This window comes from Taurulus bubalis (assembly GCF_910589615.1).
Source record: "Taurulus bubalis genome assembly, chromosome: 5".
Lineage (NCBI taxonomy): Eukaryota > Metazoa > Chordata > Actinopteri > Perciformes > Cottidae > Taurulus > Taurulus bubalis.
The window spans coordinates 17,165,277-17,190,503 of record NC_136593.1 but is presented as its reverse complement, the minus strand read 5'-3'; the positions used below and the strand labels follow the sequence as shown (position 1 = coordinate 17,190,503).

Below are 25,227 nucleotides of genomic sequence, written 5' to 3'. Positions count from 1 at the left end.
ACTCCTAGTTATATGGTAATCTACACATACATGTATATACACATATATAGTACATGATACATACGCGCATATAGTACATATACCCCCATAAGTATATATTAATTAGTATACTACTGCCAGCAGGCACATTTAAAGAAATATAAATCTGATTGATTGGGGTGATGAGGCACTTAAAATTAGCCGATACATTTTCCCAACACTGACACCTTTAACTTAATATTTTGTGATGCTTATATCTTGCAGCGGGGGCAGTGTTATGCTGTCTTCATAGCCAACGCGTCACAGATATTTGCAACGCATTGGCTGTAAATGCAGCTTTAGACTTTGCAATGATTATGGACTTGACTTCCTCACATGCGTTCATGATCATCTCCTGCTCCTCAGCTGAGAAAAAAGAGGCTGTTCCTCTGAGTTTATTTGCCATTGTAGCGTTAGAAGATCATGGAATCTGTGCTCAACTATCCTCCCTTTTGAAGAGGAGCGTGCATGCACAATTATCCAGATGACTGACGTCTTGTTCGAATTAACGAGACTGTTTGAGGGCGGATCAGCATTTGAGGAACCGACATAGCCTGACGTCAATCATCTCGGTAATTTAAGCTGGATAATAGGACATTTGATCGACTTTGTTGAACCATGTACGAGGAATAGGGCCCAGATGTTGACATTTGGATGTTTTGGTGGACCATGACATCAACTTTGGAGGCTTAAAAATCAACAAACGTGGCCCACTGAGTTCAAATGTAATAATAGTAATCCATCATGACAGACTATTGCAAACTCAGTGGAGAGTACTGGGGAGCAATGTAGAACACATTTCTCAAGTTAGGAGTACAGTTAAAGGAAAAATGCTGCTACTGCAGACTTAAAGTAGTCGTATAAAGATTTCTAAAAGTAAAATCCTCATCCACGTAAATTTGTATTTAGAATTTACTTTTGATAATTACTTAATTTTTGTCTCAAAAACTAGATACTTTTATTTCAACATCCCAGGTTATTTTGTTAGAGTTTGGCAGGTCAAACAGCCCTGAACTCAGCAGAACACTTATGCAATAGCTTATGACAGGCCGTGTTATCGAGCAATTTAGGTCAGAACAGCATAAGCAGCAGGTCATGGCGATACTGGAGGTATTTATTCCTTTGTGCCCAAAAAAAGCAGAATCATTATTTTATACTTGGACATAATGGCAGCTGTTTAATGTCTAAAATAAAAAAAAGATTCAGTCAGTAAGAAATTATTCAAACAAGAAAAAACAAAAAAGCAAGATAACGGGTCTATGTTGGTGTGAAATGTTTTGCTTGAATATTTTACTGATAGCATTTAAAAATTTGCATTTACATGTGAACGGTGATGTTTTTGAAACTGCACAAACAACAAGATAAAGAAGAAGAGACACGAATAAAAGTAAACTGATTATTAACTGATTGACCAGGCGGAGTCTGTTTGATTACATCAACCTCTTTGTATAAATGACTTAAGGCGTTAGTTCAGCAATTTATCTTTTACCATCTGAAAAAAGCACAAAAACATCTTCTAAATCTATGGATGTTGCATTATACCTACACAACAGGTTATTTGTTGCTTCAACAGAAGCCCTTTCATTTGGAGCTGAATGAAGGGAGTTATGGCTCACATCACCCCTCATCATTCTCTTACATTTAATTGCTTGCAATAATAAACCATCTCATTATATGTATAAGATGCCTTGCTGTGAAACAAATGTGACCAGCTGATTACAAGTGACTGTGTGTGTGTGTGTGTGTGTGTGTGTGTGTGTGTGTGTGTGTGTGTGTGTGTGTGTGTGTGTGTGTGTGTGTGTGTGTGTGTGTGTGTGTGTGTGTTGGCCAGATTGCACTATAGCAATCATGGCATATTACAGACCGATCATTTAAATGAATGGTCACAGGCAGTGCAGATATGTGATATAATAGCAATATGTACAAGTGGCTAATATTTTCTTTTTCCACTGTATACTGTCGGAAGTGTGTGTCCGACAGTGTACGACTCTTGGGTTTGCTGAACCTCTGATCACAGAGAATGTGAGAAGAAACAGAAAAGAGTCCTTTTAACTCAAGCTGCACAGCAGCCGAGAGTACGTTTTGGAGAAGCTCCGTTTTCTACTTCCACACAAAGGCACAATTTAGACTGTTATTATCAAGTGATCTGTATCTGGACACACTATCTGGATTTACACCTGGTACCTGGTGATAATAAAATCATTCTCATTGTCTCCGGAGCATTGTGATTGGATCTCGATATCCAAAGTTGGGCAGGATGAACAGACTTTTCAACAAAGATGTGCTCTGTCTAATCCGATCACATACTGATCATTAGCATGCAGAACTTTCAGATTCACCCAAATATAAAACTGAGATTTATTTTCAAGTTTAGCTGGCTTGGTGAGAAAGTACTGTAGCCTAAGATTCAAGAATCAACCAAAATAGACAGAAGCAGCTGGTAATACAAATATTGAACTGAACATAAGAGCTTCTGATATTAGCCCAAGTTACCTAAAAATTACCTGCAAGGATTTTCCTTTTTGTTTCCCTCTAATTAACATAAAATCACTCACAATATTTACAGATATTGCATTGAACAGCTGATGTTTTCCTCTAATTTTGTCAACAAAATAAAAGTTGAAATGTCAGCTGCAGTTGTTATTGACATAGTACTGCTCTAATCTGATTTGTTTTACATTGTGAACACCAAATACAATACATTATAATTAATTAACTACAAAACTGCAAGTCAAGTGAAGATGTTTGTGTTTTGTCGTGCTTCTCTCGGCTGTTAGGAGTCCCTCTGATGAAGGATATCCAACCTTAATCAATGAGCGGGACAAACAGCAAACAGGAAATCTCATAGGAAGATATTCTGGGTGCAGCCACAACGACACAGCTCTCAGTTCTGCCGGAAGAGGACAAATCCGCTTCGCACATGCTGCGGGGAGGAGGGTGGGGCGGCTAGCCCACGGGGCCAATTTGTATGTGTGTGTGTGTGTGTGTGTGTGTGTGTGTGTGTGTGTGTGTGTGTGTGTGTTCGGTTTGTGAGTGCTCGCTTTAGATCAGTTCAGAAAATAATCCGCTCAGTACAAAATAGTGTTTTCCAGGGACTTGTGCACCTAATGATGTGTGAAGCCTGTGTGTGCAAGCAGGAGAATACAATAACTCAAATGATGGGGTTTTCTTTATAAACGCTGATCAATCAGGCCTCCGCTAGAAATAGAAGCCTGATATGCTAGCTGCATCCTGTATTCGTCATATTTCCCACAATGCACTTGTTGACACAGCATGTTCCATGTCGAGCCAAATGCATCTTGCTGGTTTGACAGTTTGTGGACTGTCCACTAATTAGACCATGTATGTAATTTGTCCAGCGTATCCTCTTGGCCTCAGAGGAAACAGCATGTGTTGAATCACATGAGATGAAAGTTTGCAGGCTTGCCTTCAACTTAACACAACAGCAAAGCACTGAACGTAATGAAACAATTTAAATGAAACGTCTGCTTTGGTGCAAAACTCCTTATTAACCAATAATTGATCAGTATTTTGAAGGAATTAAAAAGCCTATATGCCTATGTATGTGCCCACTTGTTCTACAAACGATGGGAAGTGTTATAGCTGCTGTTGTCTATTTTTTTATAGATTAATTTAGACCAAAGCGACATGCATAAATGCCTACACTGAGACATGTACGTACTATATTTATTTTCCCGATGGAGGGATTCAAATCAAAGTCAAACTGGTGAATGCATCATCCATTAAAACAGCTGGAGATGTTCAGATTAGAATATGTTCATGCTGCATGCGCAACACCGAGCAGGTGGGCAATGCATGCATCGATTCACACAATACAAAACAAGACATGCAAGTTCAAGACAACTCCCACGTACAAATGTTGCTTTGCTGGTGCAAAGTTCTGACCTCAATACAACGAAATTAATTTGGCGACTCAGTCAATTCAGCAGCGACAAGGTAAAAATACATTACTGATTTAAATCAAGACATTCAATAAATATACACGATGTATGTATATGTATCAGAACTAGTTTTAAAGGACACACAATTTCTATAACGGATAACTATTGGTGGTGCCAGATTTAAAAGCCCATACATAATTAGAGAATATCAGACAGAAAATATTATTATGCGCATGCTTTCTGTTTCAGCTTGACCTCTTGAGACATCACAACTCCACAGGGGTCACCCGAACTCGACCAGGGCCAGAGCCTTGATACATTGTGCCTCAGGCAGAGAGCCACAGATGACAGGACAGCGATTAGAAGGCAGCACCAGAGGCCACTGCGTTTTGCACTTGCAATTGATTCTGACAGCGGTTTTAACTAACTCATCTGTTTCGTTGATCAGTGTAACATCAATCCTTTTTAATGGCTGAGAAGGTTAGGAATGGATATACAATACATTCAAATACCCTAAATTATAAATGGGGCACATAACATTTGAGAAACTGTGTTGACAGGCCGGGTTCAATCGCAAAATATTAGGGTGTTGCTGCTATCACTGTATTTACTTTCAGCAGATACATAGTGTCATTCCTGCAAAATCAACTCTTCTATTGAACCACCAGTCTGTGTACGTTATAAATCGTTATTAAAGTTGAGGTTATGATCAAAGTCTCAGACAGGATCGAAATACAGTTAAAAAAAATACTGAGATGAAAACCAAATTGTACAACATTTTCAAGATTAATCAAATAGTATGAAGACGTGTGTGTGTGTGTGTGTGTGTGTGTGTGTGTGTGTGTGTGTGTGTGTGTGTGTGTGTGTGTGTGTGTGTGTGTGTGTGCATGTATAAGGAAAGTTCTGAGGGCTAGTGCTGTGTGGCGATTGGTAAATTACAGTCCGGCTTTTTAGAGGCAGAGGGAGGAGAGTTCAGCATCCTGACAGCTTGATGTTTAAAGCTGTTACCAGGTCTGGTGAAACAGGCCCTAAGGCTCCGGCATCTTCTCCCAGATGGCAGGAGACTGAAGAGGCTGTGTGAGGGATGGATGGGGGTCACTCATGACTGCTGCTTTGCAGGCTAGGCAGATGTTGTAAATGTCCCAGAGGGAGGCGAGTGAGGCACCAGTGATCTTCCTAGTGGCCTTCACTATGTGCTGCAGGGACTAGCAGCTGAAGGCTGTGCATCTCCCAAACCACACAGTGATGCAGCTGGTCAGAATGCTCTCCATGATGCCTCGGTAGAAGGAGCACATGATAGGTGCCAGGGCTCTTGCTCTCCTTAATTTCCAGAGAAAGTAAAGATGCTTATGGACTTTCTGGGCCAGTGATGCAGCGTTATTTGTCCAGAAGAGGTCCTCAGTGATATACACAATAATACAAAATATTGAGCAGTACCGTGTGGGGTGTCGGCTCTCTTGAAATCAATAACAAATGTTTATCTTTACATTACATGGCCAGTTGGTTCATCCCATTCCTGTAGTTTCTCCTGTCATTGCTGAGGTGACCCACATCAGCATTTTATTGGCAGGGCGGGCATGACAATGGTGGCTTTGAAGCAAGTAAGGTCAACAGACAGATTCAACAAGCTTTTGAAAATGTCCGTGAGGACATCCTTGACCTCTTCTGCACCATCTTTAAACACACAATCGAGTATGTTGTCTGGACCAGCAGCCTTGCAGGCATTTATCATTCCTGTTTTCTTCATGCTCGCTGGGGAAAGGTCTTTGAGAGGAAGTGTTGTCCTCTGTGCAAGTGTGTTGTTTAGAGCTTCAAAATGTGCAAAGAAATTGTTGAGTTGCTTCCACAGAGACACGTTGCTGTAATAGGCCTGCTGTGAAGGTCTGAATCCCCTGCCACGGGCTCAGTGTGCCTCTACTGTCTTTGAAATGACGGGCTGTCTTTTTGGCAAACAGAAGCTCGGTGTTGGTTAGCTCTGGCTGTGCTCAGTTCAGCTGTGTCACCAGCTCTGGTGGCTGTAGCGTTCCTGGTCCTCAGCAGCCTACGGACCTCTCATTCCAGCTTCCAAGGCTTTGAATTAGCCTGGGGGTCGGTGGTCTTCGTGACAGTCACAATGTCAATACATCTGGTAATTTAGGCTCTCTCCGTCGCAGTATACTGCTGTATGTCACGGTCTTGGTTGTATGTTTTGAAGTATAAGCATCAACTGTGCCAGGGCCAATAACAATGACCTCAATCTTAACAATATCTGGCTGCAGGAAGTTCTGAGCCATCCAGCATTTGAGGTCAAGGATGCCGAGTGTATTAATTTGATATAAATTATTGTGTTTAAAAGAGAGATATAACTGAGTGTCACCTGCGTAGGAATGACTGCAACCAACATGCCATTCATCCCTTTGAGGAGTGCAGTCTCTGTACTGTGATTAGCCAGAAATCCAGACTGAAATATCTTTAAACAGCGATTCATTGTCCAACAAAACCTTTTTCTAGCACCTTTGACAGAAAGGGCTGTTGGATATTGATCTGACATTATCCAGGATGTTACAGGCTAAAGAGTTTTCTTTTTTAGAAGAGGTTGAACAATTACATTAAAAGAAACCGAGTCATAATGACGTGTTAATTATGGAGATAATACTAACTGATCTATAAACTCCTTTTAGAAATCTCTAAGGCAGCATGTTGAGAGCACACAAAGAAGGCTTCATTTTATTAATCGGCTAAGCGAGAGTGTCAATAGATATTGTGTCAAAGCACTCAAAGAAGGCAGTATACATCTTTGTGTCCTGTGCAGGAGGATGTGCATACTAATGCTTGAGACGTTGACATAGAAGGTGAAAGATTCTTCACATTTCTACGGAAAGAAATCCATACTGACACTTGGAGGAGTCATGTGCTATTGGATCTTTTTAATAAGGATCGAAAAATACAGAGCTCTAGCATTTTTAACTTCTTTTTCTTATAGATTTCTCTAAAATCCTGGAAAATAGAAGATTTATTTAAGAGAGACCTTTTTTTGTAAAAAAGCATTTGCAACATGAGTACTAGAAATGTGTATTAAGCACAGGAAGCATGATACCTGCTATTAGCCTACATACTACATCTATAATAAAGACGGATGCTTTTAAAAGCTTTACATGTCGGGGGAAGTCGTGCTAAGGTGCCAGGTCCGTGGATCTTAATAATAGATTCAATAGGCCTAAAAGGGGTTAGGCTAAACGTACAGTCAAAGTGGTGAAGTTTATAGCGAAATCAAAACTGAGAGCACTAAGCCCTTGTGGACGTCATTAAGTGCCAGGACTACCTGCACATGTGTGGTTTTCCAGAGCACAGATACAGGAGTTGGAGAGGTTGGGATAAAATATGTTTGCAGCATTAACTTTTAAACATAAAAGAGTGTTCTCCGAACAGAATACAATTGTTGATAAAGCCAAATTGTAAACGACAACATTACATCTGCAGCTAGATGTGAAGATGCAACGGCGATGCCACGGCGGGAAGGGGGCCGGAGATAAAAATGTCCTTCTTACTGAGCTAAGATTCACTGTGGAGTGCTCGACCCAAAATCCAATGAAAATACCAAATGTGAGAGGGCAGCACATTCCAGATTTAAAAATCCACATCCACATTCAATACACAATAATCGTATTATTAAATAGATACTCATATATAACATGCTGATAGCCGGACCCATTAACAGGATGTACCTGCTCTTTTTTTCCAGAAACTGGAAGTGGTCTTGCTGACTATGAACAGCAGCACTTAAACTCCTGAGCCGCTGGATCACAGTCCACCCTGCAGTTCTCTGAGGTCTGTGACAGAAAACTGCAGGGTGTCAAGGTCATATTTTAATTAGACTGATTAGAAAGAAATATCACATGGCAGTCCATGAAGACAGAAAACACAATGATTAATCACACTGGGTGTTTAACTTGCTGATGGTCATTCAGGCTTCGGGATAAAATATGCAGCATTCACGATCCTGTCTGCAACACTGATGATATTAGAATAAACTGTTGCGGTAGGGAGGAATCCCAGGATTAAAATCCAGTAACAATAAGAGCAAGATTTCCTGGGGTTGGGCACAGAGAAGTCAGAAGGACACTGCTTGGAGGACTTTAATTGAGCACATGTGGAGCTTGCAGTCACAAAGGACTAAATGTTCCCCCTCAGAAGCGTCCTCCACTATAAATGAGTGTTTCAGGTCAGGGATAGTCAGTAGAAACTTTGGGAATAATGATGCTGCACATTCATTCTTCAAAAGGCCTGTTAAGCCTTTAAACTCTGTGTGAAACTATAGCGTTCCTCTGAGAGCATTGAAATGAATCGTATACGTAGATGTTTGCAAAGAACAAATAGTTACTGTCAAGACTTTTTGAGCAATAACTTCACGTGCTGAGTATGTTGCCATAAGCATGAAAACCTTTCATTTGAATAAACCAAAACAAATATTTGGAGAATCCCTTGGAGGGCATTGTTCATAACAGCTTAAAAGGCAACAACGATGTGGACAGGCCAGCTGGCATCACCACGTACACGTTTTGTTTACGTGCACAGTTTTCGTGAACAAATACAGTGGTAGAGCAGGGTCGTCCTTCAATCAGAGGATCGGCGGTTCAAACCACTGACTCCGCTAGTCCATGTCGATGCGTCCTTGCCCAAACACTTAACACCAAAAATTGCTCTCGTAGCTGTTTTGCATGAATGTTAGTTAGTCCTAATGGCCATCAGTGTATGAATGAGTGTGAATGATGACAAGTAGTGCCAAAGCGCTGTGAGAGGTTGGAAGACGAGAACAAAAGTGCTGTACAAGTAAAACCATTTAAACAGGAGATTATCATGCAACCCCATACCCATTCAACTCTCAGTACCTCAGTGAACTCGTAACTGGATTGCTGTGGTTTGGAGTTCAGTTGCACTCCCGGGTTCATGTTCGTACTTTCAGATATCAGCCCTGAAAACTGTAAATGTCCTAAAAGTAAGGCTGTATTGAGAGGCAGCTATAAAAAGGCAATGTGTTAAAGGACTACTTCACCCACAAAACGACCATTTGTATATAAATTACTCATTCAGTGTTACCTTGACCTCCTGAAGAAAACTTAGAAAAGTCTTAATGAATTTAAGTAAACAAGACCGCATTTGATGACAGACAAACTCTATCAAAACTCCGATACAACTCCTGCAGTATAATCCAAATCGTACGTTTCTAGAGGAGATATATAATGTTTACAGGGAAGCATGGGATCACAGTTCTTTACTCAGATGTTGTGTAAAACTGATACAGTTTTCCAATAAATGAAAAACTTGCTCCACTGGTTAAGGAGTGCATGGGATGAATCCAAAAGTGAGGACGTCTCAAATCTACTCTTCCATAGCAAATGTTTCAGGACCCAAAGGAGAATAAATATTTCCCTGCAGAAGACGTGCTCCTGACAGAAGATCAATGTCACAGTTCTAAAAAGTGGATGAGGAAAACATTGTTTCTTGCTTTTTAGTAAACACATCTCAGGGGTCTGTACACACAAGGGGAATATTACATAAGCCAGTCTCAAAGGAGACATTGGCCATGAGAATGACAGCAAACGAGGCAATCAGGACTCTGGTCCTCAGGAGGCTCCAGTTTTATGTGGGATACAATCAAACAGGGACAACGAAGAATTACAGAAGGAGTTATGATACAAATTCATGTTTTTTACAGTAAATGTCTATGTGGCAAAGTGCACATTAAAATAGGCGCTTGATGATTTCACTCATAACTCTAAATTATAGATTATTCAAACTGCGTACAGTACGACAAGGCAGGAATATTAAATAGTCAGGAAATTATAAAACAAAAGCAAATGAGGTGATATACACAAAGATGATTAGAGCCACCAAACACGCGAATACACACACACATATATATTCAGGTCTTCAGAGACCATTTAACCCTCAAAGTCTTAATACATCAGCCTTTACTTCTTCCTTCACTTTTTTTTCTCTTCCAATTGAATCTTAATCTTCTGGCTGCCACACATCATTCAATTTGACATTGGCTTGAGTTCCTCTCATATCTTCTGTCCCTGTGTATTTTGCTCGTGGCTCCTATAGCAGCAGATGCCCCTCTTGTCAGGGCGGGTTCACATCTCACCTCTCCTCTCGGTACTTGATAACTCTCCAAACAGCAAGTCCAGCTGTCCAACAATTTTGTTTCCACAATCCCACATGAAAGTTGAATCATCTTGTTCAGTCGACTCCTGTCTTATCCTCTCGGGCCGGTCTGTCAGCACTTTGTAACTCACTATATTCCTTCCATTTATAAGATCTATGGCCGTCAATCATGACACCAGCTGTGTAGATCAGCTGGTCTCCTCGATCCAATAAGCACAACGAAACAAATACATTGTTAGTCTATCATCTTGCTGCCGTCTCTTTTTAAGCATGACTGTCTCTCTACCTTCAGTTTGTTCATGTTTCATCTCCGCCCAGTCTTCACAGATCCATCAGCTTCATCAACTCATCATTCTATCAGCCTCATCATCATCACCACCACCAGGTTTGGACTCCATCGGGGGACTTATCTTGTTGCTGATCGGGGCAGACGGCTCTCAATTAAAAATCTCCCTGTAGAGTCCAAGCGCCAAAGACTCTGAGACTTTATCATCGCATATGATCTGTTAACAATAAACAATGATCCTTTCTTTATCTGGCTGGTCTTTCCTAGTTGAACTACATGACACGACCGTCTGCTCCACCATGCTGTGACTACAATGACTCCAAAAAAGTGCATGCATTCTAAGCAAAAACTCACTCATTCAAAAGTGTTTGTAAGTGTGTGCTCAAGCAGTTTACACCACCACTCATACTTATCACCTCATAGTCTCAGAATGGCGTATACCTTTACAATTGAATTAACGATAATACGTGCGATTAAATAAAAACAGCTACTGTACTACTAGCTGAGAGAGTGTAAGAAGCAAGTCCTACTCTGAAGACGTAGTAAACTCTGTATGTTTATCTGACTCTGCCGACTCAATGCCAGACATGTGTTGCAAGTAGTAACCCAATGCACTCTGGGAAGTGGGGAGAGAAAAAGAGCAGCAGACGATGTGTCACATTAGGTGGGGGATCTAATGGGAAGTAATGGATGAAAGAAACTTTTCAAAGGTGCTAAGTAATTTAATTGGGAACAAAAGCTATCAAATAAATGTAGTAAAAAGTACAATATTTCCTTCTGAATTGTAGTGGAAGTATACAGTGGTAGAAAATGTACTTCATTTCATGCCACCACTTGTACACGTGACTGTATATGTACTGTACAGTGCATCAGATATGTGTATGTGAGATCTACACAAATTAAGAATAAGCTTAAAGTTGCTTTTTATTAATGAACGGCTCACTGTAATGTGCCAGAGATGCTCAAATACTGCAGATCCCAACAAACTGCTGGCAGCTTTATGAGCTCAATGAAAATGCTCACCATGGCACGACTCAACTCTTTGATGAGGGAAAAGCAGCAGTAAATCATTTCCTTGAATAGCTAAGCTGCTTCTTCAAACATCAGTTAATTGTCAAAAGCAATAAAGTGTTGTATTATTAGTGCACAACTACTTTTATATAAATCACGGGGCAACTATTTTGATGGGAAAATGTATTCAAGAATAGGAAAAGGGAAAACAAAACCAGAGCAGCGTTTGTATCTTGAGATCTGCCTGTAACAGCGAGGACCAAGCCATATCGTTACCATAAGGGAACGACAATTATCCCTGCACAACGTGCATCTCGTGACAGGCTCTGTTACTTTTCATTTTCAACTACAGTCAGCGACAAACCGCACAAAATAAAATGATTTGCATTATGTCTCATATATAAAATTCATAAACACCAGGTGAATGTAGTCAGTGTGAAACAGTTTATCTGATGCCCAAAAGCACTGAACTCCGTTGACTTCCTTTTTCAGCCACCTGCCTATAAACCAATAAATGATCTTAAAGTGAAGCATTCGTCGTGAAAGTAACAGTGCATTCATTATAATTATAATTATAATGAACACATATTATCATATCTTGTGTTTCTTGTGCATGTGAATTCCGAGCTTATACTAATATCTCTTAGATATTAATCACAAATGGCAAGTGCATGTGTGCTTTGGAAGCAGAACATTCATTGTGCACGTTGTTGAGCCGGGCCTCTCAGAGGAGTGTTTAAACACAGCATGGGGCCGGTTTTGCTTTTCCTCTTCTGATCGACTTTGTGAGACTATACAACACCCACAGGAGCTCCATTTAGGAGAGCGCCGGCTGAGATCTGAAAGATGCTGAAGCGACAGATTTAATGTATTTTTTGAGTTTTGTTTTAAAGTAAAGAGAACCGCAGCTTCACAAACTATCTTTATAAAGCTGGAATACGTGTGAAACTGTGTTTTGTCTCAGTGTGTCCAAAGGTTTTAATAATTAATGCAGGTATCAACTGTGTGTGCTGTGAGTAAAATTGCTTGGTAGGTGGTCGGAGCAAACAAGAAATCCAGTAAACACAATCTATTGACAACATGAAGAGCATCTCAGCCTTAAGATGTTTGCTCTTTGATGTCATTTTGTAGTATGAATTCTCTGAAATTTAATTTAAATGAATTTCCAATTCATATAAACCCATGGAAGTAATTGTCTGACTATCGGTATAGTTTTTACTCCTTTCCAGCAAGAGTGCTGTAAAAAAAAAAGCTTCCATGCTTTTGTGTATCCCACAATTCACTGCAGTGAGTGGGAGGTTGAATGCGACAGACACTGTAGGTGCTCGAGAGCAAAAAAACAAAACACAACCTGGCATCAAATAGACATTTTATGTTTAAATCAAAAACGTTTTCCTCTTATGGATCAGGAAATGAGTGCTTGTCAGAGTAATAAACTCAAAGAATGTTTGGCCACAATATACTTTTATCTGACTGCGCTGTCACTGTGCTTTTTAAAGCACTTTATGAGCGCATCCTTTTTTGAGTGATTGACTCTTTATCATGATAACACATAGTCTTCTTTGGCTGGGAGGGCCATTCAAATCAAATCAGCTTGCATTGATCCCCCTCCCTTAACAGAACAGAAAGGCTGGCAAAAAAGATCACAAAGCGGGCTCGCTGAAGTGGAGTGAGACACAAAAACTGGCAGCGATGTCAGTGTCAAATCTTATCTGTGAGTGTTTTAACTTCTTTGTTTCGCCGATAAACCTTTAATCTGCTAGTATGACATTCACTCAGCTATAACAAATACAACATCATCAACACCCATCACCCCCCTTTTTGGCCATGCAAATGATGTCTCCAGAAGAAGAACAAGGATTGAGATGTAAATGTCAGGATTTCAGACTGTGGAGGTACAACCAGCTGCTGCAGCTGAGTCACTGCTGTCACAGACAGCTGCAGGACCATAAAGCATGATGTAGCTGCACCAAATGTTGAGTGAGACGCAAGCCGAGACGGCTGCCACAGAATCACACTGCAGACAGTATGAATCAAATATAATTTGTTTATGAAACAATCATATTTTGTGACTACATTTGCATGTAAAAATTGTGACTCAAACTCATGCTGGATGTATCAAACGTTCAGAAGCAGCTGTTTTTAACTGCATCTATTCCACATAATGTTGATGAAACACAATCACCTAATGAATGGGAAGAACATTCACAGGATGTTAATTATTGTGAATTTACACAATGCCGATGCCACTGAGACATTAACATTAGGAAAACTACAGCTCCAATCTTCAAAATATCGAGAACAAGAACTTTGTTGTTTGTTGTATTGTTACGGCCTTTACGGCACACGTTCAGTGGTCCAGGAAACACACCGACCAATTACATGAGTTGTAAATCATACCACATGATGCTACTCAGCCAATCAATCACCAATATGGTATTCCGATAAACTTCCTGACGCGAGTGAGGTTAGGCTCGTTCGAGTTTCGCCTGGAAAACTTTAAAAACTGTGTCCGCCTCGCTCTCGTGATGTTATCCAAACACGTGAATTCACGGCCCAAAAATAACGTTAACTGAGAGGAATAGTGGTTTCAAGAACCACAGATAAAGTCCCTGCATACACATATCTCATTAAAAGATGACAAGAATACAATTTTGTGGTATTTTTTGGGTGACATCACTTCACACCTGCATTAACTAAATTTAGAGCTGCAAGGCAATTCAGTCAAATTGGTATCACTTTATAATAACTACACACTATTTAGCATGATTAAACACTTAATTTATCATTTATAAAGCATTGTTTAGCATGAACACTCATTAGTATGCAATTCATGAACACAGTTATAAATGTTTCATTCTTGATTAATAAGCTTGGGTTTTCATACTTTGGGTACTTTTAGATTCCCCACTTGTAAATGAAGTATTAATTAAGGACTTATAGATGATTAATAAGATAATGTATAAAGTGTTAGTAAATGATAACTGAACTGGATTATAATTATTGCAGTTCAATTTAAACACTGACAATACATATTGTTGAGATAAATACAACTGTTGGCTACTTCAATAAACTGTTTACGGGACAACATCTTAGACATTATCGTGATGTTCGGACCTTTGCATGAGAATCTAAATGGACCTCGTTGAATTGTAATTGAATACCACTGATATAGGGGAAAGCAACTGGTCACAATGTAATAAACAGATCAATGCATCTTTGGGGAGGTATCGGTCTCTTATGTGCCACACGGGAACAGTGACAACATGCTCAGTGTTGATACTATTTATTTATCGACAGCATAGAAGAAACAGCCCTCTGAGGACTGCGGGTAAATCCAAGCGTCAAAGATTCTCAAGGTCAATATTTATTGAATTCTGTCAAGTGTGATTCCTTCAACATCCCATTCCCTGTCCAGAATGCAGAAACCAGTTGTTTCTGGTCTTGCTGATTTTTCTTATAGGCACCATAATTATAAGTGTTTTGAAACAGCTCTGGTAGAGTGGTTTTCTCGGGTTTGACAAGGCCGCAGAATCTGACTCACTCAACAGGAGAGCCAGAAAGCAAGAGTTTTCAGTTAATGAGATGACAGTGTTAGCCTGCTAGAAGAAGCCTCAATAACAAACCAAGAACTTTCGTTTTGTTATCTTCAGTTTTAAAATAGTTCAATGGTTTAGTGATCAAAAATAAAAAATGTCTAAATATTAGCTTTTAAAACAAAACTGTATGAGAAAATTTGGAAAGCACATTGTTGTTCAACTAAATTGTGAAAATGTAAAAACAGGAATGGAACTATTCTGCAACCGTAGTGTAACTATTGCCACGTCTAAAAACGTAAAAGTTTGATCTCCATACCATTTGCACTGCAGTCTTTCTGGTGACAGGCAAACAAATGGTTGGCTCCAGGAACCTATAGTGACTCCCAGGTACAGCCTCCAGCAGCGAAAGGACCCAATTAACCTCCAACAGACATACATGCTCATCACTGGCTCAGGTGCTTGGCAGAAGAATGGATTTGGCTCAGCAGAGAGCGGTTACACATGCCAATCATCTGACTCAAACCATCTGAAAATCTGTCTGTGAGAGATTTGCAAAACATTTGTCACCTGGCCCTCCAGCAACAATTAAAAGTGCGGTGCGTGGCAAAAACAGCACTTATACAGTAGTTTGCCACGTTTCTTCCACGCGAAAGAAAAACGTGTTAAGCTGGATGATGCTGAATTTAATATACCGGGTGATTCTTCGCATGTGAAATAACTGTGCCATACATTATTTTTCTAGTTACGTTGATATGGCACTGAGTCTCAAACCCCGTACACCAGACAGGTGCACAGCATCCATCCACCCATCCAGAAAAACATCTGAGGGAGCATTTCTGCCAAAAAGACGTAACTCAGTAAACTAACGTGGTCATTACACATGGAAGAATTGTTTTACACGCTCGGAATCACAATCATGTCCATAAACATTCTCATTTATCCAAGTCAATCAATATCTTGTAGTCCTTAATTTGATCACACTTTTAGGAGGCTTCATCAATCTGCAACTGATTGATGAAAATGTTCTCTTGACAGTCAGGTTGCTTTGAATCCAGGACTCCACTTTTTTGTTCATCATGTAATAACTTTCTCATAATGAATAACGTATTACATTGTGCACAAAACTGTTATTACGTTATATATAAATATGTGTTACAAGTAAAAGTCCTGCATTCAAAAGGTTACATGAAGATATCACAAGGAGCTTTTATTTTGTGTTGATTTTGGTTGTCTATGTGGACAAAAACAGTAATTTCCAAGCATCAGAGAGCCTCTTTTTTCTACTGCAGCAGTATTGGACAGCCTGCTACGTGCAGTCCTGGTCAAGGTTTTTCCGTGCCCCCATGCCCTTTAGAGGGCCCAGTAATATGGGCCTCCAGCAGCGTGGTGTTGGCTCTCATCTGGGACCGGCGGAGCAGCGAGGTGACGCTCTGCTCCTCGCAGGAGGAGGAGACACTGCTGCCGGGCTCAGAACTCTCCTCCTCTTGCCGGTGCTTTGACTACAGATCAAAGTGAAGCCGGATCCGTCTCAGAGACGCTGGTCACTGTTTCTGCTGAACCTGCATGACTTTATCTGATTTCACACGAAATCCAACCCGGGGGCACCGATCACAAGCATAAAGAATAACCATAAATAAATTATTTTCTTGCTGTTGGTCTCATTTACTTGTGTAGGTCATATAGAGGCATCTGTATTAATTTCAGACTATTTCATAACCAGTTGAAAGTTCCTCACAGTAACTTTAATTAAAAGTACAAATATATTAACATAAAAGATGTAAAGGAAAAGTACTTTGCAGAAGGGCCCATTTCAGAATAACATAAGCTATGTTATTTATAATTTGATGCATTCATTCATGTGTTCATCATAATGTTGCAGCTGGTAAAGGTGGAAATCATTTCATTTAAACTCAAGTAAAGTGCAGTACCTCAAAATTTTACTTATGTACAGTACTATATGTACATTGCACTCCACCACTGCTAGAGCACAACATAGATCTAGCCTTTTAATTTGGCACCAGATTGATGCCCTTAATTCTTAAATGTACACATTTTCCTTTCCGACAAAGTCTGACCAGATCCTGTGGGAAACACTGAACGGTTTCCACTCTCCCCTATAATCCCTCAGTAGGTGAAGGAGTAGCCACAAGTCCAGTGCTAACTCCAGTACACTCCAGTACACCCACCAAATGAAGCTCAAGCGTACGTTCAGTAAGGAAGACAATATTTACTCTCCGGTCTTCATAAGCTCAGTCTCGAAGTCTCACAGCAATTATTCCATCAGCTGATTGGGGGCATGTATGTTGAATGAACCGAGTCGGCGCAGTTTCCGTAAGACAATCACAGCGTTGTTGTCAAACTTTTAAAATAGGTTCTCCTCTCTGCTGCTGTCAGTTGTCATTTCAGCGCAACCCGATGCGACCCTCCTCCACCACAAGCACCTCCGTCAGCATCAGTCCTGCTCACCAGTCATCATCGGGTTACAGCAACTCCCTTCTTCAACACCACCACCAGTGTCTGGACTCCAGGGGGAATTCTGCCTTCGCAGATGTCAGCATCACTACCCCTTGCTTATCCTAATCCAGGAGGATGGAGTCCAATCGCCAAAGACTTTGCACTATTCAAATATATGCAATTGTAATAAATTATTGTTAAACTCGGAAACAAGTCTCTCCTGATTGAAGCTTCACAGAATAAAAAAAATTAGTATATATATATATATACACATATATATATATATTTATATATAAATATGATAACGCTGCATTGAGAGCAAAACAGACTATACAGCACTCGTACTGTAAACCAAACACCCATGCATCAGTACACAGTGTATTAATGTGTGTGAGCATCATGTAAACAGAATCATTTATTCAAATTTAGTAAAGTAATTTGCAAAAAAAAAATCTGATTTATGTCATTAAGTCAGTGATTGTCAACCACTGTGCCGCGGGAAAATGTCTAATTTTACTTAATTGGTGCAAAAAAATATTATTTAGTTGCCGCAAATGATTTTCCATTGTTGAGCGTCTGAGCTGCAATATAGTGGCTGGCAGAGTAATATAGAACAGGTCTACACCTTGTTCTGCTATTAAACAAACTAAACGGCCGTATGTTATTGATCTTATCTACAGACAGCAGGTAATTTCTTGGTCGCGTTACAACTCTTCCCTGCTCTGTATCGCGCACGGCGGAGTTCCGCCCTGATGCGCTGCACACAGGTGAGCACACAGTGGACAGAGAGAGAGAGCAGCAAAAGATATGTTGCGTGCTTTTCACAATGGGATTTGCTGCTGCAGCTCTCACTATTTTAAGCTACGAACTCTCACTTTTAAAGCCCAACAGTTCATGTGTTTGCAGGTCAAGACAAACATCCAACAGGCTGCAGCCTGGAGCGCCATAAATGACGTTTCTGACTTTGCATATCGAGAGGCTCTGGAAATATCCTTCAAAAGCCCAAAAAACACACACAAAAAAACACACAGCAGTAACAAAGCCTGCACACTTTGTGGTAGTCAATAAAATAAATGAACACCATATTTCCTTTAAGTCAGTATTGATCAAACTGGGGCGGTATTTATTACAGGTGGGGCGCAAGAGGAAATGCTGATTTTAAATGTTCACCGTCCGCCGTTAATAGGTTACGCTTGCGCATGCGCAACTCGGCGATTCTTGTCATTTTGCCACAAGCCGATATTTATGAGATCTCCGTGAAGTCGGCTTTCTGCTGTTGTGTCTCTCAACATTGAGCATGAATTGAGTGTCCGTATTAAATCTACTACCTCGTTTATAAAAGAGTTGTAGAGGAAAGCAGCTCACTGCAGCCACTAATACTGATACAACGTGATGCTCACACATCTGCACTCATTCTGTTTTGCAAAAAATAGCTTATTGTTTTCAACAATAAGCTATTTAGTAGTAACTAAATATTAGCTATTTTTTGCATAACTTTATTTTAATTTTTCTAACAAAGTGAAAACACTTTTTTTGTCTGATGGAGAAATCTGGTTTACTTGAAACACTGAATACTCTTCCATGCCAGTGGGTAGCGCAATAATGACCTACCATATATGCTGTATTATGTTACAATGGGACATTAATAATAATTACCTACCATATATGCTGTATTATGCTACAATGTGACATTTTGTAACTTTTTGGGTTGTTGGTGTGCCGCGGGATTTTTTTATTGTAGAAAATGTGCCGCGGCTCAAAAAAGGTTGAAAAACACTGCATTAAGTTATGAGAGGCCTTTTTTTAATTGGCTGTTTTGCAGCCACACAAGCATGCACACAAGCACACTCACTGCAGTCTGCACTGTGAGGGTGGTAACCAGGCTGCTCTTATATGGCATTGGATGTGCCTTGTTTGAGTTTTATACAGGCACTCCTGGAATATCATATTACCATCCTCTCCAGTTTTGTGTCGTGATCACTGGAGAACCATTCTTGATGTGAAGGTGTTGAACGTATTCTGCTGACAGTGCACGAGTTTGACAACGGCACTACTGCTCATGACAGCCGTGTTCAACAGACAAACAAATAATACGAGCCTCTCACTTGTTTTGGTGGAGCAGGCTGGTGCACAGAAGGTGCACAGACTTGGTGAAATTAAATATAATACAAACCAGGGGGATACGAAGGCACTAAAACCATATGAGAAAACCCCCACAACACAAAGTATATAGCCGGACCTATAGAGCACAATACTGAACCCCAAGAAAAGATAATATACGGTAAGATTCACATTTGATTATGATTTCTTACGTACAAAGTACACCTATCCACTATAGAATGATAAACTTAAATCTGACTTCAAAGTGTATCACAATTGCAGGTGCATTGTGATACCTGGACAAAGGTAGGTGGAGTAAAAGGCAGTTTATTTAGTTCAATAACCAGGCTATTGACAGGTGTGTCGGATCAGCCAAACGTATAAATGCAGACTTCCATCTGTACAGGAGATCTACAGGTAGGAGGCTAATTACCAGGGAAGTGTTTCACAGAAGATGTAGTAAATGGTCAGTGTCTGATTTGATAACTTAGCACTATACCAAACAAAGATACTGTAACTATGCCCTTTAATTCATCATGTCGAAAGCAATATCTTTGAGTTTTGGTAAAACTCTGATATATCTGGGCCATGGTAAATTGCCTTCAGAGGAATTGTGGCTCCGCATTTATCCGCTCACAAGCTCAAAGCCCCACTGGGATCAACCCTTATAGTATGTGAATGTTCTCCTCTTCCCCTCCCAGCCATTCACCATCCCAAAGCAATGAGGGGCTTCATTTATTTCTATGGGCCATAAATCATCACTGTGAGGTGGAAATAAACAAGAAAATGTCTCTCTTCCCTCAACGATTACCACAGAAGTACACCTGAGCAAGGCGCCGATGATTAAAAGCTGCTGTTGCACAGTAGCAGGGGGCATTCGTGGCACTGTGTGATGTTTTATGTCTTCTTTTTCTTATCTTTATTAAAAGACATGGTCCCTATGGTTAGGAACATCACATGTGTCTCCTGCAGCATTTTGCATGTGATTGTTGTTATAAGTCTCACTTTTCTCCACTGAATTGTTCTCATCTCATCCTGATACACTGAGGCACTTCATTGGATTAACGCTCCCCGGAGACATTATTATTCAGAATGGATGCATATGTGTGATGACAGCGATTGCCTCACCTTGAAACTCAAAGTCAACCAACCACCGAGACGCACTGTACTCACACTGTCCCCTGTGCATCTGCAGTGCCGTGCCATATACTGTATATATATATATATATATATATATATATATATATATATATATATATACACACTGTATGTAGTATGCTAACATGTCTAAAAAACACTGTAAATACAGATCTGTGTTCCTCTGCCAGTTTTAAAAGTGAGGACCAGAGTTGTTTCCGTCACATATCTTATTCAACAACCACTGAATTACAGCCAACTGTGAATGACGCAATCTGATAAAAATCTGCATGGTGTTCACTAAATCTCTTTCAAGTGTAGTTTTAAGTGAAGTGCAGCACTGAGAACGGAGAGAAGAAGAAGAAAAAAGGAGAAATCTCAATCAGTTATGTGAGTCAGTGGTTTTACCTGGCCCAGAGCAAAAGGATGCAATCACTGCCAGAATACAGATGTAACTGAGGTAGGGCATCCATGACAGACTGTCCTAAATAAGAGAGTGAGAGAGATGTCATATTGCAATGGCCATAATCATTATGTTAGCAAAAATCTCTCGGCAGGAATACGACATGATAAATATATCAGGGAAATTAATAATTAATAGCGACATCCTTTATTTCATTCAGCTTTTGTTTGAACAGACATCACCAAATAAATCCAGGAAAATTAAATCCATACATTTGTAATTTACATTTCTTATTTTCTTGTGCAAGATCCACTGATCAGTGCTAATTAAGCAAGTTATCTTTGTTGAAAATGTGAGAAATATCACATATTTCACGCTTATTGCATACGTCATGGAGAAGCGATGTACAGTATAACAACCTAATTTTCTCAGTTGGAGCCCGGATGGTAATTTGCTCGCAGTATAATTGGACTGCAGCACAGAACACCCTTGTGTATTGATACACACCTTTTCGCCTGCAGTGCGCCTATAGCGAGGTTAGTGGAGAAGAGGAAAGGTGGCTCACCTGGAAATTGAGGAACACAGTGAGGAGGCTGAAGAAAACGGCCATGGCAGAGAACCCAAAGATAAGGAGTGGCTTCCTCCCGATTTGTTCTATCACTAAGCCCTGGGAAGACAAAGCAGTACAAGATTAGAAGAATCTCAAGGGGTTTCTGTACAATGGCTGCTTGATTATGAAGCTAATTGTTTTAGCGATGGTAATGTCAGTCTCCCACTTTTGTCCAGACTGAAACATCCTAACTATTGGACAAAAGCTGAAATATTTTTGCCATGTTGTGTTAATTGTTGTTGGGTTGTAAAATCCTTTCTATATTACATATAATGCCGTCTAAAACACATTAATCTGCTCCACCAACTGGACTTCTTGGATCGTATTTGAGAGTCTCACCGGGACCTGAATCTACGCGCCCCCAACCAGTGTTGGGGGTAACGAGTTACAAAGTAACGGATTACAGTAACGTAATTACTATTATAGGTAACGAAGTAAAGTAACGCATTACACTCAAAATATTGGTAACTACACTACTTTACTAGACCTCAGTAACGCGCGTTCCTGCGTTACTCAAGACATTTTTACCAGTCCGAAAAGTTCTCTTTTAGTGGCGCGCGAGTCACACGACACTTCCTGATGAACAGTCTATCACAGGTACGTCCCAAGTCTCTAAATTGCATCTCCGTTTCCCTCAACCAAGCGCGGAGAGAAGACGCGAGGAAATATGTTTTAATAGACATGAGACGTCCTTTCCTCTGAAGCGTCACGTGAAGCGACGTAGGTTTCTGATGACTGCAACCGACTGACAGCAGATCACATCTGATCAGCTGTTAGTCGCTTTAACAGCTGACGGAGGTTTGTCCGGAGAGTTTTTAGCGAACATTCCAATAAAAATGCACTTAAAATAGTTGATTTAATGGTGTTAAACTACTACTTACATTAATAAAGACACAGTTATCATGAGTGTCAGAGTGGAGATGTTTTCTCTGTCGTCTGTTACCGTTTAATAATCTGCATTGAGTATTTATATACTGTGATGTGTCCTGCTTATACGCGCAGGATCCATTTCTACTGGCGTAATGAGTCTGATTGTGACATCATTATAAAATAACCCACAATATAAATATAGTTTCTCTTCATTACGTGTTGTAAAAAGTGTTTCCTCTCTCCAGCTCTCTGATTTTAATGACATACATAATACAAGTTATTGAGGGAAACAACAGATACAATCTTAGAAGACAGTAGTTTGTGGTCCTTTTGTAGTTCAGACCTACAATGAACATATTTTAACCAGATGGTGAATAATTTAACAGATTTAACATACAACTTGAGTTTAATCTGTGATCGTCTTCACTCTAGTATGAAACTACAGCGATCAGTCCGCTCAGCATCCTGTTGTTTGGATTTTAAAGTGAGGCATATTTCTTTGGTCAGACAGTGTGAACAGGGTAAATGTTCGTTCAAGTTAATGGCTGAGTTTTATATGCCATTTTGTTTTACATGCTTACAATACACTATGTGGAAAGGCTAAGAGATGCCCTTTATTGAAGATTGAAAATAAAGTGATGAAAGGGCCATGATGTTTGTCCAGGTATCTTTACGACTAATGTGTACATTTGCTTAAAAAAATGGAAAGTAAAGTAACTAGTAGTGTAGTTACTTTTTAAATGCAGTAACTAGTAAAGTAATCTAGTTACAATTTTCAGAAGTAACTAGTAACTTGTAACTAGTTACTTTTTCTGAGTAACTACCCCAACACTGCCCCCAACACAGCCTCACATTGTTTTCATGAAGAGTTACTTTCAGTGTGAACGGACACTTACTCTTCTAACAACACAAATAATTGTTTTCTCAATTACCCCACGAAGAAACACGAAGATGTGTTATCAACATGTTACAATCTATTTGAGGAGCATTTTCTCAGCTTTCTATATCATGCTGTGTGCGCCATATGGTAACAAACATAGAAAGCGATGAATTGCTGAAGGAAGAGGTAGCACATCACATTTGCTTGGTTAACCCTTCAAACTCTATACATAATGCACCAAACAGTATAAGGAATACAAATGTACTCATACAATATTGCATGTGGCTATTCAATAATCCCACATGCATTTCTCACACCCAGGTGTCGCTCTATTTAGATGCACGTCATAGATGCAGTGTGGGACATGAGATTCATTACTGGCCAAGCTCCCGACTGAGCGCCAAGCAAATCCCTCGCCACAGCAGCTGTTTCATTGTGGCCTCAAAGCATTAAAGTATTCATAACATTGCCCTCAAACTCCAGTGGAATTTCACCAAAGTGTGAAAAAGAGGTCACTGTTATTTGTACGACATGCAACGAGGGGCTTCTGCAGGGGAAACAGGGTTGGAAAAAATAACTTAAGGTGTTTTTGTATGTGTGGTGTTGGAGAAGTGCTTCTTTTTTTGAACAGTTTTACGTTGGCAGCAGGTCATGACATGGATTGCCTTTAAAAGCATTGGAATTTACACTGTGTGAGTGCGTGTGCGTGTGTGTGTATCTTCAGGAATTCCATTGCTCCCTGAAAGCATAGGATGTTTTTCTCTACAGTGATACAGACAGAAGTACACCCACAATAATACACCAACCACCAGCGAAGCCACAGCTTATTGCGGTCTCTGAAGGTGTGTCTGTGTGCGTGTGTGTGTGTGTATATAAAGATAAAAAGTGGGCACAAAAGTGAAGTGTCTGTCGACTGTAGAAAAGTGTACGCCCTCGGACTCGGCTGGGCCCGTCCTGGACGGACAAGCCTGTCAGTCACTTATCACACGTAAAAAAAAGAGCGCAACTCTCTGTCGCCGGCGACAGGAGCTGTCACAGGAGGTAATATGCAAACATGATGCAAAACTAAGATTACCGTGACTCCTCGAATATTTACGCCATCGACGTAATTCCAACGGATTCTGAACGCTAAGAAGCGTAGCTTTCCAATGTCAAGTGGTACATTACGGTAATAGTATAGAAAAACGGCGGCGAGTTTGTCTGTGGGGGAGGGGTGGAAGAGAGCAGGGCAGAGCAGCAGCAGAGAGCAGGGAAGAGAGTTTGACTGGCTTTTCACTGCCTTTTGAGTGGTGTTTTCTTTGGAAATAATATGTTGTGGTTGTAAATAATAGTATTAGTATAGTTTCTGAGAGTTCTGCCACTTGCTAGCCCACCTAAAATCCTCACTAAAGGCCACTTTTCTGTCCACACAAACACAAAAAAGGACAGTGGGAAAAGGACAGGCAGAAAGTCATTTTGGGGAGGAAACACTGTACTAGCTGCCTCTAAAAGCCTGCCTGGATGTTTGAGGAGGGCAATAATGGGTTCTGTCTTCAGCTGGACCGGAACTGCTTCAGGGAGATGAACAAATCTCTGAAACGCCTGGACATGGACACATATAAAAGCCTATAACATGGACATTGAATGCTCTATGCAAACAAAACAGTTTGAGAAGATGTAAAATAGGTTGCATTTCATTTCTGTAATCTCAAAAGCTTTGGTCATGTTAATTTTCAATTGTTTAGTAGAGAAATAGGATACAAATTCAAATATATTTCTTAACCTTTTACACAGTATTTTAAGCCTTTATAACATATAATAATGACAAATACTTGCCAGATTTTTACATTTCTCCTGAAAAAAGGAGCAAAATCATTTTGATCGCAGACAG

At 40.1% G+C, this 25,227-nt stretch overlaps 1 protein-coding gene across 1 annotated transcript in view; it reads right to left on the bottom strand.

Moving 5' to 3' along the window:
• slc2a9l2 (solute carrier family 2 member 9, like 2) overlaps positions 1-25,227 on the bottom strand; it is a gene marked incomplete at both ends in the record, with an annotated part of 85,823 nt that overhangs the window by 18,886 nt on the left and 41,710 nt on the right. Inside the window, 2 exons of the mRNA XM_079218757.1 lie at positions 21,003-21,078; positions 21,563-21,664. Of these exons, the coding sequence (XP_079074883.1) occupies positions 21,003-21,078; positions 21,563-21,664 (178 nt within the window). The remainder of the gene's footprint in view (positions 1-21,002; positions 21,079-21,562; positions 21,665-25,227) is intronic.